Consider the following 18,221-nt stretch of genomic DNA (forward strand, 5'->3'; position numbering starts at 1 on the left):
AAATCTCAGCAGACTATTAATAGAAAGGAAATTCCTCACACTGATTTAGGATGTCTATTAAAACAAAACTAAGGCTAACACCATACTTAATTATGAAAAACTATACGCTTTCTCCTCAAGTTCAAAAACAAGGTTATCTGAGCTCTTCACTTCTGTTCGACACTATATTGAAGGTTATAGCAAATGCAATAAAGAATAGACACAAAAGGACTCCAGATTAAAAAGAAAGACATAAAACTTTATCTGCAGACAACATGATCGTTTATGTAGAAAACCCAATGGATTCTACAAATAAGCAATTAGCATAAGGGAGTTTAATACGGTTGTAGGATACACAACCTTGTGTACAACCTGTGTACACAACAGATACACAAAAATGAGTAGTATTTCTAGATACTAGCAATTGACAAACACAATTTGAAATTAAGACAACACTACCATTAACAGTAGCATAAGAAATATGGAAGACGGAGACAAATCTGATTAACAGTATCTGTTCAACCCGTCTGTTGAAAACTAAAGAACATCACTGAAAGAAATTAAAGAAGACCTAAAGAAATGGAGAGATACAGGTGTTGATGGGTTCAAAAACTCAATATGGTTAAAATGTCAATTTTCCCCAAATTAATCTATAGTTTGAATGCAAACGCAATCAAGATCCTAGCAGGCTTAGCTGTAGATATTGACAAGCTAATACTAAAACTCATAGAGAAGTACAAAGGATTTAGAATAGACAAAACAACTTTGAAAAGTAGAAAATCAGGACACTAACAGTGTTTGATTTCAAGAGTAGCTGTAAAGTAGAAGTAATCAAAATAGCGCAGTATTGGCCTAAAGAAATGGAGCAATCGTATAGCATGAGATTCCAAAAATAGATCCACAAATATGATAATTTTCAAGAATGATGAAAGGCAATTCAGAGAAACAGTGCTAAAACCACCGGCTACTCAGTATGTAAAAAAATGAACTTCCATCCTTATTCATACCATACATTAAAAAACTCAAATTGGATTATAGATCTAAGTGCAATACCTTTCTAGAAGAAAACACAGAATATCTTTGTGACCTTGGGTGACACAAATATTTCTCAGCACCAAAAAGCACAATCCACAGAAGAAAAAAATTAATAAACTGGACTCCATCAAAATTAAATCAACTGCTCTGTGAAAGACTCAGTTAACAAAATGCAAAGACAAACCCCAAAATGCAGGAAAATATTTGCAAATCATATATATGACGAAGAGCTTGTGTCCAGAAAACATAAAGAAATCTCAAAACTCAGTTTAATTAAAAAAACTACTCAATTTTGGGCTTCCCTGGTGGTGCAGTGGTTAAGAATCCACCTGCCAATGCAGGGGACATGGGTTCGAGCCCTGGTCCGGGAAGATCCCACATGCCGCGGAGCAACTAAGCCTGTGTGCCACAACTACTGAGCCTGCGCTCTAGAGCCCGCGAGCCACAACTACTGAAGCCCGCGTGCCTGGAGCCCATGCTCCGCAACAAGAGAAGCCACCGCAATGAGAAGCCTGTGTACCGCAACGAAGAGTAGCCCCCGCTCACCGCAACTAGAGAAAAGCCTGCACGCAGCAACGAAGACCCAACGCAGCCAAAAATAAAAACAAATAAATTTTTAAAAAAATACTCGATTTTGGAAAATGTATTAAAGATCTGAAGAGTGACTTTATCAAAGAAGATATACAGATAGCAAATAAGCACCTAAAAAAGCTGATTAATATCACAAGTTATTAGAGAAATGCAAGTCATATACTCTTAACATACCTGTTACAATGGCTAAAATTAAGAAGACTGGCCATACCAAACGTGGGTGAGTATGTGGAGGAAATGGAACCTTATACATTCTTGCAAATATAAAATGTCACCCCCAACTTGAAAACCAGCCTTTTCTTAAAAAGCTAAGCATATACCTACCATACATCCAGCCATTCCATTTCTAGATGTTTTTTACCCCATGAGAAAAGAAAACATATCCACAGGTGAACTTATATATAAAAGTTTGGAGCAGCTTTATTTCTAATAGCCAAAAAAAGGAAGGAAACATAATGTCCCTCAATAGGTGAACAGATATACAAACTGTGGCGCATCCATACTATGGAATGCTCTTCAACAACAAAAATGAACTGTTAACACATACAAGAGCATGAATTAATATCAAAATAATTATGCTGAGTGAAATAAATCCTATCAAAAAGAGTATATTCACCATGATCCCACTTACATAGACTCCAGAAAATGCAAACTAATCAACAGTAATGGAAATCAGATCAGTCATTGCCTGGGGGTAAGGCAGGAAGGAAGGCAAAGGGATTTCAGAGGGGCACAAAGAAACTTTGAGGGCTGAATATGTTCTGAACTGTAGTGCGGTTTTCAACGGTGTACACATGTGTCAAAACCTACGAGACTGTACACTTCAAATATTTGTACCTTATTTTATATCAATTTTACCTCAATAAGCCTATTAATTCGGGGAGTGGGGAGGGAGGGAGGGACATGCTTTTAAAAAAAAACACCAGAATCCAAGTTTCCTTACTCCTTTAGCAGCAAACTGAACAATCCCACCTGTATCCTGGACTTAATATGACAATTAGAATCTGAAAAACAGTAGCAAATTGAACAATCCCACCTGTATCCTGAACTTAACATGACAATTAGAATCTGAAAAACAGGGTATCGGTAAAATAGTAAAGTTACTGCAGGAAATATTTGCTATTATTTGCCAAATGCAGTTTTTTCAATACACATTTAAATAAAGCCTCATAATGTGCCAATGACCATACAGTTATCAATCTTAAATTCAAATATGTCAAAGACAGTCATAAAATCTTCAACATTTTTAGAGTCCATACTAATCTACAACATTTCTAATTTTTTCTGTAAACCATATTACAACACTGAGAGCAACTACAATCAAAAATTTAAAACACCAACATAATTAAATTCTTCAAATAAACTCAAGAATATTATAACAGGAGTTTAGTTTTAATAGAAGAACAAATATATTGCATATTGGATTTTGGAGAAGAAAGATCAGAGTCAAAGAGGAAGGTAAGAAAAAAGGGATGAGAAAGTAGAAAATATAAAAGAAAACCTCACCAGAGGTTTAAAAAGAAATGCAAATGGAGATAAAAATTTTAGCCTGTTTATGTGACTCTTAGAATCTAAGTAATTTGGAACAAATGAGCTGATCATCGTCAGCTGACACATTAAGGACTGTAGCAAATGTAAAGGGAGCGGGCCTTACCCCGGGTAACACAACTGCCCCGATGCCACTTTTCAACTTTGATCTGCCTCTGCCGCCTCGTCCTGACAGTCCCGCACCACGAGGTCTCCGCTTTCCTGGAAATCCTGACCCCCGGCCCTACACAACAGATACGGAAAAGTCAGCATTCTGTAAAAGCCCAAAAGAATTTTAAATCCAAAATGTGAGATAAACCGTCTTATTAAATGTTACACAAATACTTGCTTCTCCTTTTTATTCTAATCAGATGATAAATATTAAGAGACCAGGCTTATTATTTGCATCTTTCAATATGTATTCTACGACTTAAACATCTACAACCTTAGAATCAAACTTGGGTCTGTCACTGTGAATGCCCTGCAACAGCAAACCTTGGCACTGTATTTCCGTTTCCTAATCCTACATCCTAGGTGGCGGGAAAAGCCACAACTCTATCCAGGTATTTTCAGGCACAACAAATTGTATTGTGTTATAGAGCAAGTATGAGGAAGGACTCTCTCGCTAACTGGTTTCTTGTAATTGTACTGATATTAATAGTTATCATATGCTGAGTACTTACTATGTAATGCTCGAAGCACTTGTTACTCTCAACAATCTCATAAGGGCAATACTATTTCATCATCCCCACTTCAGAGGTAAGTACACTGGGGAATAAAAAGGTTAAGTAACTTGCGCCAAGTCAGACACCTGGCAAGCCTGGTTCCAGTGACCTCACTCTTAACCACTATTCTGCACTGCTGCGTTGCACGAAAGCTCATTTTTACTATGTGCAACAGTATTTTTTCTGTCGTGAAAACTGTCAATTTCCTCTAACCATTCAATACGTGACCATACAGGAAAGCTGATGAAAAATTAAAAGGCTTGCTTTAAATCACCTAGATAATAATTATTTCAAGTGGAAATAATTTATCTGAATTTTTACACAAGAAAAAACTCCATGGGAAAATATGTTGAATTCCCTGATATTTTAACAAATAAGCACTAAGGTTTTGCGTTGCTGTTTTCTTATTTATTCTCAGACTTATGTATTACTACCTGAAGAAACCTGGCATCTACACCTACTTGTGTTATGTATATTTAAGATTACTAAAACACTCAGGAAAATCCTGATTTTGTCTTCCTTAACAAGGTAAATAATGTGTGACATCTTCAGCTGAGGTCACCTGCAGCAGCTTGAAACACTGAGCTTATTACCTATTTGGCAGAATGCTCTCCGAGTCAGCAATTTATGGTTATACTGTGAGCGCCAGAAAGACACACGTGAACAAAAGGGAAGGGGGGCTTTTGTTCCTTTAGGGTTAGTCAGCCAACTTCCAGTTCTCCAGCTGCCTCTCCTTATCCTCTTAAGCTGCTTTTCTTTAGATCCTGAGCTTCTCGGAACAAGGGACAGGGTAGTGTTGAATTGGATAGTTTTTCTTGTTGTTTTTCAATAGGTATAAAAGATTTTTTAAAAGTCAGTGACTGAATCAAGACTACAGTAATCCCTCAATTTATTTTTCCTCAATATCCAATGACACAGGTAAGAATAAGTGAAAATCGGTGATATGCTTCATAATGGTCAAACAAGACCTCTTTAACTCTTCAAATTAATATTTACATTTTCAACACCTTGCATGCTATCAGAGTGAGTTGAAAAATAGTTCTTCCAACGGTGATAGAAAATAGGAAAGCAGAATCTAGAACTCCTTTGAAATCCTTAATTAGTCTAAATTAAAAACCCTTATTCCAGAATTATATAAATATAGAAGATGAAGAATACTGTCTTCTCTAGTCAGGAAAATTTTTTAACTTTTCAGATGATTAACACTTCTGCATCAGACTACTTAACTTGCTTCAAGGACTAACAGAGTCATCCACCAATGACATGAAAAAGAGATCCTATAATTTTCAGATTATTAACACAGACAATGAAATCTGCTGCAATTCCGCTATTTCTTCTCCATTAGTACATAATAAATTAATATAGCTTGTCTTTTGTTCTTTTCTAAGCAACAAAGTTTTATGATATGATGAACAAGTCTTTAATTACTTTATAGCCTATGTGACAAGGATTTCCCCTGCAGAAATACTGGTAATTACAACATAAAAGGAAGCAACCAGAAAAAAGGGTATTAAAAATTTACACTTAAGATCAGTCAAGTAAAATGGCAATTTAATTTCCTCCTAGTCCAGGTTTTTAAAGGCAAGCACGTTGCTTCTTCATATTAAAAATTTTAGATTTAAAAAGTGGCTCTGGAAACTAAACTATTTATCTAGAAAAGAAAGGTTTAATTCTTAACTTCTACTCGGACAAAACCAACCAGAAAGAAATGATATACGAATGTAAATGCAATTTTATTTACCACTTTGATGCTCCAAATGGCACTGCCAGGAAGCTGCCTGGGTTTAAAAATTTCCCGGCCTTCTGAAATGTCTGGGGACCAGGAAGGTGGGCTCACTGTATTATGGGTACTCCAAGCCCCCTAGGATATGGCAGGTGAGAAAATAGATGTATAAAACTCCGCAACATAAAAGGTCAAAGCCAGCAACTAAGGAATTTTAGAACAGCAAAAACAAATGCAGACGTATGGAAATTTAGGACAAATTGCTTCAAGGTAGTAAGGAAAATAAGCTTATCACTTACAGTGACTTTATACTTAAATGTTTGTAGCTACAATTTACATTAAATGTTTTATTCTGGTTGAAACATCAGTACAATGAAACGTATTAAAAATTAAGGTTTATAGGACATCAACATTGACTCATGAACTGCAATTACGGCACCAAGATATAAATAAATGTCAGTCAAACTTTAAGAATTAAAACTATAAGAAACTATTTGGGGATTATTTTCTTCTAACAACTATCACTCTACCGGAAAGGAGAAAAGAATAAACTTAAAGAATGTTGTGTATACTTCTTGCTATAAACCACCAAAACAGCAGGCCAAAAAATGCAGTCAGAAACATGAGCAATCAACAGACACATTCACTTTAAAATTTGGAAAGGCAGTTTGTAACCATAAGATGCAAATACCATTATAATCTTAACATTTAATTACTCTTCCTTCAGTGCCCATTAGTTGTGGGTTTTGATTTTTATTTTTATTTAGGGGACTACTACACTTGGATTACATCCAAGGAACTAATTTGAAAAGTAGGAAAATGTTAAAGCAAATTGTCCTAAATTTGCAAATTAAAATGCCTGATGTATCTGATTATTTATATGAGAAATAGTACTTACTAAAATCGTTCAGATAAAACTAAAACACTTTGCTTCCCGATAACCACATTCAGCAATAACCTGAACTAATCTGATGAAGATGCTAAAGCAGCATAAAGAAAAACGTTTACTCCACAAAGATAACATTTTAAACACAAATGTCAAACAATACAGAAACTATTTGGAATTAGATAATTCAACAAAGCATGCTATAATTTTACCAATTAAATGATCAAAACTAAAGACAAGAAACACAGTACTTACCAGGTTTCTAGAACACTAACAAAATAACAAGTAGTAGCCTATTAATCACATTAAAATACCACCAGGGAATTTAAATAACTACAAATAAGAACTTGACTATCCTTTGGGGAGGAGATAGTTCATGAACTAACGGTATTTTGAGAAAGACCACACAGGGAGAGGCTGGTTTCACTTTAATTAACCTACCCTCCTGCTCAGCTAATAGCTATGCTGATTTCACCTGACAAATCGCTTTCCCACTAACAGATCACCCTGCGTCTATGTCCACACCTGTCTTCTTTCCTACTGTGTCCGGGGCCTTCTGTAACCTCTGTGCTGACAAAAGCAATTTCTCTACTGTCATTTCACTGTCAACATCTACTTACAGTTCTGCTGGGCTCTGTGCAGCACATCAGCGAATGTTTCTCTGCCCTCCTTCACTGACCCTTCTCAGCCTCCCCTGTGAGTTCCTCCTCCACTTGACCTCTAAAGCCCCAGTGTTTCCCAGGGCGGAAGGCTGGACCACTCTCCTCTGTGTAGTCTTGTCCTAAATGATCTTACCTACAATGAGGGCTGTGAACACCATCTTGGATGTTGTTGTTCCTCAAATTCACATTTCTAGTCCTAACATGTTCTGAGAGCTCCAAGTTATTATGATGTTCAACTTCCTTCTTAGCACTTCCATTTTGTCGCACAAAACCTCTCCAGTTTACTACGTCTAAAATCTCTCCCTTAATGAGTTCCAACTCATAATTTTTCCCCTTCTTTAGAAATGGATTCCAGTCCAAGTCAGAAAACTGGGAGTCAGGAGACCTGTTCTTTTCTCTTATCACTCTCCTCTGCCCCTTCAGTCCTCTCCCTCCCCACTCCTTTGATCCAAACCATACGTAAATTCAGCACATTCTCTCTTCAAGCTCTGTCTCTGGTCATTCTGTTTCTCTGCACTCCCACGGCCAGCACCACCTCTCAGCTAGCCTGCTGCAAAGGTCTACTTCTCTTTATGTTTCTTCCTCACCTGCACCTCCTCAAGCCTTTCCCCACACAGCAGCCAGAGGGACTCCTAAAAAACGTAAATGTGACCAAGCAAGACTCTACTGCCCTGTTCCAAACCCTCTGATAGCTCCACAGTAAACTTAAAACTCAAACCTTTCCTACTGGCTCTCTTCAGTTTCATCTTGTGGCACCTCCCACTGTCGATAGGCCCTAGCTACCCTGGCTTCCTTGCCATCCTTCACACACGCCGAGCTCTTCAACAATGGGGACCTACTGACTCAGAACTACACCACCTGTCCACTGGTTGGTGTCTCCAGAATCTTCAGGTATGGTCTTAAATACTTCCTCATCGAAGAGGCCTTCCCTGGCACTCCAAGTGAACCATGTCCCCTTTACAACACCTTTAGCATCTGCATACTGAACACAATATGGGATCATCTGTTCTATTGTTTATCAGTATTTAGTGGTAGAGAGTGAGAGCAAGAGATATCTAAACCTCGTTCCCTCAACGTTTCCACGCAGTATTTTTCTCTGAGGCTATCTGGCTAGTGTACATATTAAATTCCTTTTGGTAAATCGTTTAATGGTATATCAGTAGATAGTTCTTAAAGTATACCATAAAAAGTCATATTCTAAAATAATATTTATTCATAATTTATAAGTTAGCTTTGATGCCAAAATTATATCTCATTTCAAAAAGCATTCACACTTCATATAACATGGATGAACAAAATGAAGGGCTCTATAGATTAAGAATGTTTAGATGCTATTTCAGGGATAATTAGACAACCATTCAACTGCTATGAAAAAGTTACACAATAAAAGCTTGGGTAATTACATTACAAATTTTAATAAGTGTGTTATCATAAGGCATTGGAAGGCAGAGCACGTGCAATTTTATAGGAAATGAAGAAAATTATGATTACACTTAGATATTTTCACAAAGAAATTACCTAATATATTCTTTAGACCTTAAAACTAAAATACTGATGTAATTATCAACTGTAGTTATAAATTACCCTTCAGATCTCAGCTTTGATCAAAAAGAATTTACACAGACCATTCAGAAGAGGTTAGCTTCCCCATCTACTGTAACATGGTTTACACCGTTGGTACACTTGGTTTTACTTTACCGCACTTGTATTTATCTATTGCCACTGGAGTATAAGCTTGATGGCAGACACTGCTCTTTTCATTCACTGCTATGTTAAGTAAGCCTTCTGTTCAGCACTTATTGAACGTCTACTTTTTTCTACTGAGCATTTTTGCATGCATGTATTCATAAATGCATCAATAAACACTGTACTGTGATATGAAACACACTAATTCCATCAGTTGTAGCCTAGAATCTCGGATTTCTTCACCTATTAAAAAATTACCAACCTATTCCATGCACTGTTACTCTTAAACTATCTACAAAACGGAAAGAAAAAACAAACAAAAGGGTTAAAAAATGTAATCACCAGGAGAATTTAAGTTACAAAGAGTGCTAAACAGAACCAACTTGCTCTCAAATGCCACAGAAACTTTAAAAATACTATTTGGCAGAGACTGAATTCGATTTCAACAATAATTATTACTGTTTAAAGTTGGTATTCAGTTTTCTGCTTTGAGGCCAATTTCTCAGGTGAATGTATCAAGCTAGTAAAATTACAAAGCTGTGACAAGGACTGTGGGAATAGGGAAATGGGACAATAATGGCAGGTGGAGGGAAGGCTATTATGGGCAACTTTCTGTTAGAAGTCAAATCCTGTTGCTGGCTGTTAAATATGATCGATGTCATGATTCGAGCCCACGAGTATCCAATTCTACTAAATCAGTTTAAAGCGTGGCCAGAGAAGGTAAGGTATGTCTCTCGGGCAGATTCACACCGCCAAGTCCTAAGTCCACCCTCTCCCTACATACTATGCAAAACCAAGATTGCTATTAATGGGTGAGTTTGATTTAGAGAAAGTGAAAACAGTGAAAAGAGAGTAGAAAGGAGGACAATTAGTAAGAGAAACTGAAAACACAAGCATTTATAGTTTGTCTTTTTGGTACATACATTCACTCATGTACATTACAGCTATTGTAGCAAACAATTCATTCTTTTATGACTTACAGAATTCTTTTAACATAAATAAGTCATATACAAAACTGAGTTCAACATCAAACAGAACAAGAAATTTAGTCCTGAGAGTGATTTGATAAGAGATAAACTATATACGTACAGAAACAGCTGTTGCCAGCTTTAGCCCTCAGTAATTTAAGAAAGTGAATTTGGCTGGTGCTAGCAATCATTTTAGTGATGGCTTAAAAAATGTAACAGGCACAAGAAAACTAAGAGGGATGTATGATAGTTCTGATCTGTATGTGTTGTAGGTTGACACCCCAAAGGCTAGACACTTTTTTAGGATGAAAACTACAGTTTCTCAATGGTTTAGAGCAGTGCTTCTTGGACTTCAGGCTGCATGGGGATCTTCTTAAAATAGACATGTTCACTCAAGTTAAGGTGGGGCCTGAGATGCAGTGTAACAAACTTCCAGGTGATATTGATATTCCTGGTCTGCAGGTCACATTTTGAGTAGCAATGGTTTAGTCATTTCTCCCGGAAAACATGCCTAAGCCTGTAAGCCTGAGTAGAGTTTTTCCTCTTGCCCTTTCTGCTTTCCCACAGTACCCTGTGGTTTCCTCTACTGCAGCAGCCTGTATCACACACAGAATACTTAAATAGGCAGTTTAGTTCTAACATCTGTGCAACCACTATGTGGCACTGAACTTGAAAACGTACTACACATCTTGTATTTACTGTGGCCAGTTTGACTTGGTCGGGCCTGCAGTTATTTTCACTGCCACATTTCTTTAGAAATAGTTATGAGTCAACGTGATGGGTTTCAGGACCACCACTTCACAGCCAAATTTAACACATGAACATTACATCCTTCTCCAGTCTCCATTTTCACATAATATCTGCATTATCCTGCAAATCAAGAAAGAAAGCAGGGCAGCACTACCGTTTGCTATGTGTCAGGGGGTGTATAGGTGTTATCGTTAAATTCTAACAACCATCTGATGTAGTTTTATGGATGAAGAAACCAAGAGAGTTCACAAGGTAACTTGCTTGGTGTCCCACAGACAGTAATGGAAGAATAAGGCTTTGAAGCCAAACAACTGCACTATGGAAATATTCATGCTGAATTTATATTAATCAGTCTTTCCCAGGATCAATTAATTACACTACAAATATATATAAATAATACAAAATAGGCTTCTTAAAAGTCACTTTTATAAAATGCCACATAGTATTTAGACTAGAAGGTATGTGGGAAAATCACTGTTGGCATCTACTCTACAACTTTTATTCCTCATAAAGAATAGAGAATATTTACCTATTTACTAATGAAACCTTTTTTGATAGGTTCTAAGACAAAGTATCAGTATATAGGTTTACCTCATAGGTATCCAGGAATAGACAATTACAACTACTAGGGTAATTTCCTTTAATGAATATCATTATGTATACATTATATAAAGCAGTACTTCAAAATTCAAATTTATTTTAGTTAAAAGCTGGATATGAAATAATTTATCAAGAACAGAATCTCTTTATTTGGATGGTATGATTCACCGATCTGCCTTTTTTAATTTTAAAAGCAAAAACAAACCAACCCCAAAAAATGCCAACAGTGCTTCTTACTAAAAGGTTTACGTTTAGAAACCAGAAATGGAAGAAAGAGAAGGGAGGGAGGCAGGGAGGGAGGAATTGCTTACTTGTAATTAATTGTTAACAAAACTATAATCCTCTACAGCTCACCACTGGAGGCCTGTTTTGCTCTCACAGGAACAGATGATGAAACTGGTATGTTAATTCGAAACACTTCATTTAAAATGCCATTGCAATACACAAGTATGTTATAAAATTCTAGGGTTCTTAATAAACTACTTAAATTGATGAAAAATAAGAAATTCAGTTCACAACGTAATGGCAAAGTGGTTATAATCTAATGAAGTACTATTTTTGGAAACCTACTCTATTAAAGAAATTTCACCTTCTCTATGAGAACCTCTCAACAGATGTCAGTCTTAGAACTTACGTAAATTCCTAAGCTCTCCACATATATGATGTTAGCAACAACAACAACAAAAAAGGTGGAAAGGTAAAATGAAGAAAAAAATTCTTAGCATTTGAAAGTTATCAAAATATATTTAAGAGTACTCATGTTTTCTCTATGAAATTTTCTTTAAATATTTAAGAATACTTCAAGAAAATGTTTCTAAGAAAACATATTTCATAGAAGATTGAACAAAAACTTTCAATATTATCATGAGAGCAATTAGTACATGAGTGTCTGAAGTAGATCACAGTCATGTGATTTCATTAAATATTTTCCCATAAAATAAGATGATACAAATAAGGTATCTTGTTCTATCCAATGCATACTCTCCACAAAAGCAAAGCAGTGTATCAACAAGCTTTGAATCACCAAGTGAAGGTTGTTTCCTATACAACTAAAACAAAACTGGGAGGTAAAACATGGCCTACCAGCTGCTTGTGAGATTAGCAGCAAATTGTGAGGTAGTAATCAGGCAGTAGCAGCTAAATAGAAAGGAGAATACTACCACAATTGAAAGAGAACATAGCAGAAGTAGTAACAGTAACAAATATTAAGACACGGCTCATGTAAAATGGGATGAACCTGGAAGAAAAAAAAAATATGTACATACACACTCTCACACACATACAAAAATACCCACACTCTTTTGGACCATAGGTCAACAGAAAAATAATCGTAATGGCTTCTCAGTTGGAGCAGAAGTCTCTAAATAAGGAGAGATACCAGTAAAATTTAACAGGAATATTTATGATGCAATATCCTTAAAGAATGTAAATGTCTGAACCAAAATTAAATTTGAGATTCAAATTTCCATTGCTAAAGTCTTTTCAGAGCCAAAACTACACAATTAGTATATGCTATTCAAAAAAAGAAAAGGAAAATAAAAGAAAAAACTAAGGATGAAGAGAACTAGTTTGAGAAGAAAAATCTCTCTTGGTAGAATAGAAAATAAGTATCAAGTAGGAGACTAATTTTCACATTAAAATAAAGTTTGATTTAACTTTTTTACTTGTCTCACAATTCCAAAATTAGACGGTCAAGATCAAGATACCATTATTCCTATAAAAAGTTAAACTTTAATCACTGAAAGCAATTTAAATCATGAGACTTAAAACTCCAAATTATTATTGTGACTAAACACTTTTGCACTGTTTGACATCCTGCTATTTTATGGAAAACTTCAGAAAGTAGAAATTTTGTAGAATACATAATTCTTAGCTATAGTATCTTCACTTTGCTTTGTAGTTTCACTCAAATCCCACTGGAAAAGATCTGGAACTTACCCTTAAAGGGTAGAGTTCACATTCACACAACTTAGAACAATCATGGGAAGAACTCCCTTCACTTCCTTAAGATCAACAATATAATCCTAAAATTTTGTTCACAAAACCACTGAAATAACTCCTAACTTTAAAAAAATTCCCACAAAAAGTTAGCAATCAATAGAAAAACCAAAATGAGAAATTCCCCTGCATGAAAAATACTCTAGGTAAATTCTGATGCTTAAGCAGTTAAAAATATGTACAACGAATAATATCAATAAACAAATATATTTAAGGGGAAAAATGACTGTTAATTACACTATACCCAAAACCTTACTTTTTTTTTTTTTTAAGTCTCTGCTGTTACTATGGCATAGAACTAAAAACTTCTTTAAAGTGTTTTCTATTAGGAACTATAATCAAATAGGTTGCACTTAAATTCCAGTAAGATCACTTCAAGTTTAATAAACTAGTCTTCATTAACAGTATGTTTTTTTAAGTGGCCAAAACATGTAAGTCAACATTACATCTACATTCCACCTAAACAGAAAAACCTGCCCTCCAAACCAAAGCTACACATACACTTTTTTTACTTTATAGAATCACTCCAACATCTTTTCTACCAACATCATTAAAATCACCATACCTGTCTGGACCGAGGTCTACCAGGAGAAAATTTCCTTTTGGTAATAGCTGGTTTACCCATGCCAATTTTGGGGGTGACTGAGACGTAAGTTGTTGGCATGATGTTTCCAGCAGAAGCACTGGGAGCCGACGGGTAACTGTGCAGCATGTCGTGGGAAGGCAAGTCGGAAGAAAGTGCTGGAGAGGAAGACGCATTTGCCTTGCTTATGCCCGTTGCTGATGAAAATGATGACTCTGTCTCAGATGGTAATTTTACAGATTTGCTTTCTTGGCATACACCATCTTTCACACAACTCTCAATTGCAGGAGCCACTTCGAAGTCCATAAATGCAGTAGAGGGTTCAGGATTTTCTTTCTGTTCCATTTCTTCTGGTACCCTTTCTATGGCCAACTGTTCCTTAGAACATAAAACCGTACCTTCCCCACCCGGGGGCGGGACAGTGACAGATTCAATGTTGACTCCTGGAGGCCGGGATTCTTCTGGGGGCGCCACCATGTTAGGTCCCTCCAACAAGTGCACTTCCCCCTGCTGCACAGCGACCTGGGGAGCAAGGGCTTCAGCGCTGTCTGTCACTTCCATTTTGTTCTCATTTTGATCTGCACCGCAAGCATGCATCGCTTTAGGAGGCATTTCCATTTCTTCACTGTCAACTTCATGAGAAATCTGATTTTCCAATTCAGGATTCATTTTATCTTGCGATGATTCTATAAAATTTCAAATATCTACTATGTTAATGTACCTATGAATTTTAAAATTTCTAACTATGATTAGGTATAAAACATTAATGTCTTACATGTCTGTAGCTCTATGGTTTAAAAATAATAGGCTTGGGCAACCTAAATGCCCATCAACAGACGAATGGATAAAGAAGTTGTGGTACATATACACAATGGAATATTACTCAGCCATAAAAAGGAACGAAACTGAGTCATTTGTTGAGACGTGGATGGATCTAGAGACAGTCATACAGAGTGAAGTAAGTCAGAAAGAGAAAAACAAATATCGTATATTAATGCATGTATGTGGAACCTAGAAAAATGGTACAGATGAGCCAGTTTGCAGGGCAGAAGTTGAGACACAGATGTAGAGAATGGACATATGGACACCAAGGGGGGAAAACTGCGGTGAGGTGGGGATGGTGGTGTGCTGAATTGGGCGATTGGGATTGACATGTATACACTGATGTGTATAAAATTGATGCCTAATAAGAACCTGCAGTATAAAAAAAAAAATAAATAAAAAAATAAAAATTAAAAAAAAAAAAAAAATAATAGGCTTGGGTAGAAAAAAAAAGTTGGCGGGGGAGTGGGGGGGGCTGGGGTCCAAAACATACTTTTGCTTAAAACCATGCCTTAAGTCAGAAGGTATTCATCAAGAAAGGCAATAAGGCAATTATTAAGTTTAGTAAAGGCCAAAAGAGAGCAGGGTTTATGGATTAGAATCAGTCACCGATCAGACCAGAAAACCTACAAGAACACTACCTTAATGGGATCCCCAGAGTTTAAGGTAATTTCTGGTAAGAATATTAAAATAGAATTAATTTCTAATATAACCATTATATATGATGTTTTACAGTTTGGTCACTTACAAGAGGATTTAAAATTTTGTAGGTGAAGTTATACTCATTTTACAACTAGGAAAATGAGGCTCAGTGATATTACATGATGTGTCCAAATTTAAAAAGTAAAGATTAGTCTAGAATAAAAAGAATTTTGCAATAAGCCGACACAAGATGTAACAAAACTTCTGTATACTCAAATATGTAATGACCATAGACAGAAAAGACTTATTTCGCTTAGCCATACATGCTAACACAATCAATACAGTTTTGGGGATATAATTCTTGTTCTTCCTCATCATCTATAACCAAAGAGACTTATCTTAGCAAATCAATAAAAATAATCAGATATCAGAAGTATCTATAGTCACTGACTACTAAATTTTAAATCAGGGTACTAGTAAGTTAAACCTTTAACCCAACACTACTTAAGAGTAAGGTTAGACGTCCAATTGACATGGGCCCTAAGTGGCTCTTTTAAGTAAGACCACTGATGATAAAAAGCACTTATTTCAAATGCCATCAAGGCAATTTCTTAGGTACATTAATAAAGACACTAATTTCCTTATTTACTATTTACCATGGTGACTGAAATTTATATATGTTCTTATATCAAAATGAAATCTCACTTCTCACTCCTGCTTTATTGAAAGACTATAGTTGAAAAGGAAAAAAACATCAAATAACAGATCTGATCATACTATTTTTAAACACAAAAGTGCTTCAAAAATACTTTAATATTTTAAAAGTAATAAAAAATGGACCTTTAAAACAGAAAATACATATAAATGAAGTGAACATTTATGGTTTAAAACCAAAAGTATCACCATTTGAGTGACTCAAGTAAAACAATCTTAATGCTATATAATGCCTAAATTATGTGCTCATAATAGGAGACCGACTACCTCAAGTCTCACTGGCAAAGAGGAACATTTGCAATACACACTCAGAACACGAGTATGTTCTTTCTCCTCTGTGCTAGGCAGGAAGGATTAAGATAAAAGCGCAAACATGCTCTATTTCTGCCTTAGAAATCCACTGCCAATGGTTTTCCAGAAGAGGATCACCTAACCACAGACTGCACTACCGTCATGTGAGTCTAGCAATAGTAAACAATTCATCTCTAATTTGAAAAGTCACCTTAGCAGACAATGACTCGAACTGCAGAGCAACCATAAAGGCGTTATGCTGTAAATCAATCAGGTTAGACAATATGAACATGTGGCCTACCAGCAGTGAGAAGTCCACGCGCGCCATGACTTCCTGGTGGATCACTCCTCCGCTGCTCTCCAGTGTGGATGTGAGCTGCTGTGAATAACACACTTATGGAATCTCCAGCAAGGAGTCCAAATCCCTCTAACACTGCTTTCTCAACAGTAATTTGAGTAAGATATTTATCCTTCTGCCAAATTCCAATTTCAAATATAAGCATAAAACATCCTGTTACTATTCGTTTGTTAAGTAGGATATGGAAATGAAACTGGATATGGAAGGAATCTGATTATGTACTATAAGATTATTATATAGTTTTGTCTTATTTTTCTTCACTTTATTTCTTTATGAAGTATAATTTTTAATGAGAGTTGTTAAATATAAACTTAACCTCAAAATATCTCAAGGGCTTTTTATGTATACATTCAACCTATATAACACAGTATCACATACAATCCCACAGACTTTGAGGTGAGACCAAGATTAAATTTAATAAGTAGTTTTCCCCAAACCTGGTCTCTCATTAATTCCAGATCCTCAAGTACAATAATAGCTATTACCAATCATGCAAAAAGCTTAATTGAAATATCATTGAAATAACCCTCAACAGGACTGCTTACATGATCTAAAACAATGAATTTTTCATTATCTCAGCATGAAACATCTCACAATCAGCAACAGCTCTAGTTAGTAATTACAAAGATAACTAAAGAAAGAAATTGCTTTTTAATGAAAATCACTTGATCCCTAAACAAAGTATATATTTATGAGTAAGTCCAGATTACAGCTGAACTATCAATACAATATATACATGCCCTTTCCCCAATAAATTTCGGTCTAAGTTTATTTTATTTAAAAAGGCTCCTCTCTAAATAATTTCCTACATGACTATGTCTCAGCTTACTTTTATCTAGGGTACTAAAGTTGCAGATGTTCACATATTCACTCTACACACACATTTTCTTCAGAGAATAGACTATCCATCACCAAAAACATCCTTACCATCTGGAACAATTCCAGGTGTGGGCTGCTGATCATCGACATCTTTATTAACTGCTTGCTCCAGAAATACCATGCGGTCCTCAGGGCCTTCAACTTCCATTTCATTGTTACAATCTTAACAGAAAATTATTTATTCTTTAGCTCAGAATGAGTTTTTCTGTTTTTGTTAACTAAGTCAACAATTATCACCTTGTTCTAATGGTGGTAAATTATCCCTAAAAATGCCATAAATTCTTCTTCAGATTTTTCTATGTTGAACCAAATATATATTTACATTTTTCAAATATGGAAGATATAATGAATTAAAAAGTAACTGGAATTTTATTATTTTGAAAGGATACTGCACAACTGTATACTGATGGCATACTAGAAACAAAATGTTAGTAACCAAGATGTGTCTACTTAAACCCCTTGCAGTTGATAAAATAGAACTTTTATAGACTTTGCCATTCATACTGATGAAAATGAAAAACGATCTGATTAGCAGGTCTGTTCCCTTTACGATCTAAGAATCTCGTTATTACATTTATAACCCAATGGTGTACTAATAAAACTACATGAACAAAATTTAATAAAACTAAAATTTGTTTGTAGTAAAATAACCCAGAGTATGAAGTGCAAACTAGGTCATACAGCCAAACAGTAAGGAACTTCCACTGTTGGCCCAAAAAACACAATTGTAGGAGCGTACGCTAGTCCTGGAATTCAAATATTGGGCGAACAGTTGTAAAGGAGCTAGATTAGATGTTAACCA

At 35.7% G+C, this 18,221-nt stretch overlaps 1 protein-coding gene across 17 annotated transcripts in view; it reads right to left on the minus strand.

Moving 5' to 3' along the window:
* Positions 1-18,221, minus strand: part of KMT2C (lysine methyltransferase 2C) — a 275,662-nt gene that overhangs the window by 90,345 nt on the left and 167,096 nt on the right. For 14 of the 17 annotated variants that reach the window (XR_011074736.1, XM_068549741.1, XM_068549727.1 and 11 more), the window contains 5 exons: positions 17,468-17,581; positions 16,484-16,561; positions 13,696-14,399; positions 5,599-5,718; positions 3,260-3,376 (listed from right to left, as the gene is read on the minus strand). Coding sequence is in view for 16 of the 17 variants with exons in the window: in XM_068549741.1 (XP_068405842.1) it covers positions 3,260-3,376; positions 5,599-5,718; positions 13,696-14,399; positions 16,484-16,561; positions 17,468-17,581 (1,133 nt within the window). In the remaining variant the exon portion in view is untranslated. The remainder of the gene's footprint in view (positions 1-3,259; positions 3,377-5,598; positions 5,719-13,695; positions 14,400-16,483; positions 16,562-17,467; positions 17,582-18,221) is intronic. The other 3 variants (XM_068549742.1, XM_068549731.1, XM_068549728.1) reach the window with 1 other exon arrangement.

The sequence above is a fragment of the Eschrichtius robustus genome, chromosome 8 (assembly GCF_028021215.1).
Source record: "Eschrichtius robustus isolate mEscRob2 chromosome 8, mEscRob2.pri, whole genome shotgun sequence".
Lineage (NCBI taxonomy): Eukaryota > Metazoa > Chordata > Mammalia > Artiodactyla > Eschrichtiidae > Eschrichtius > Eschrichtius robustus.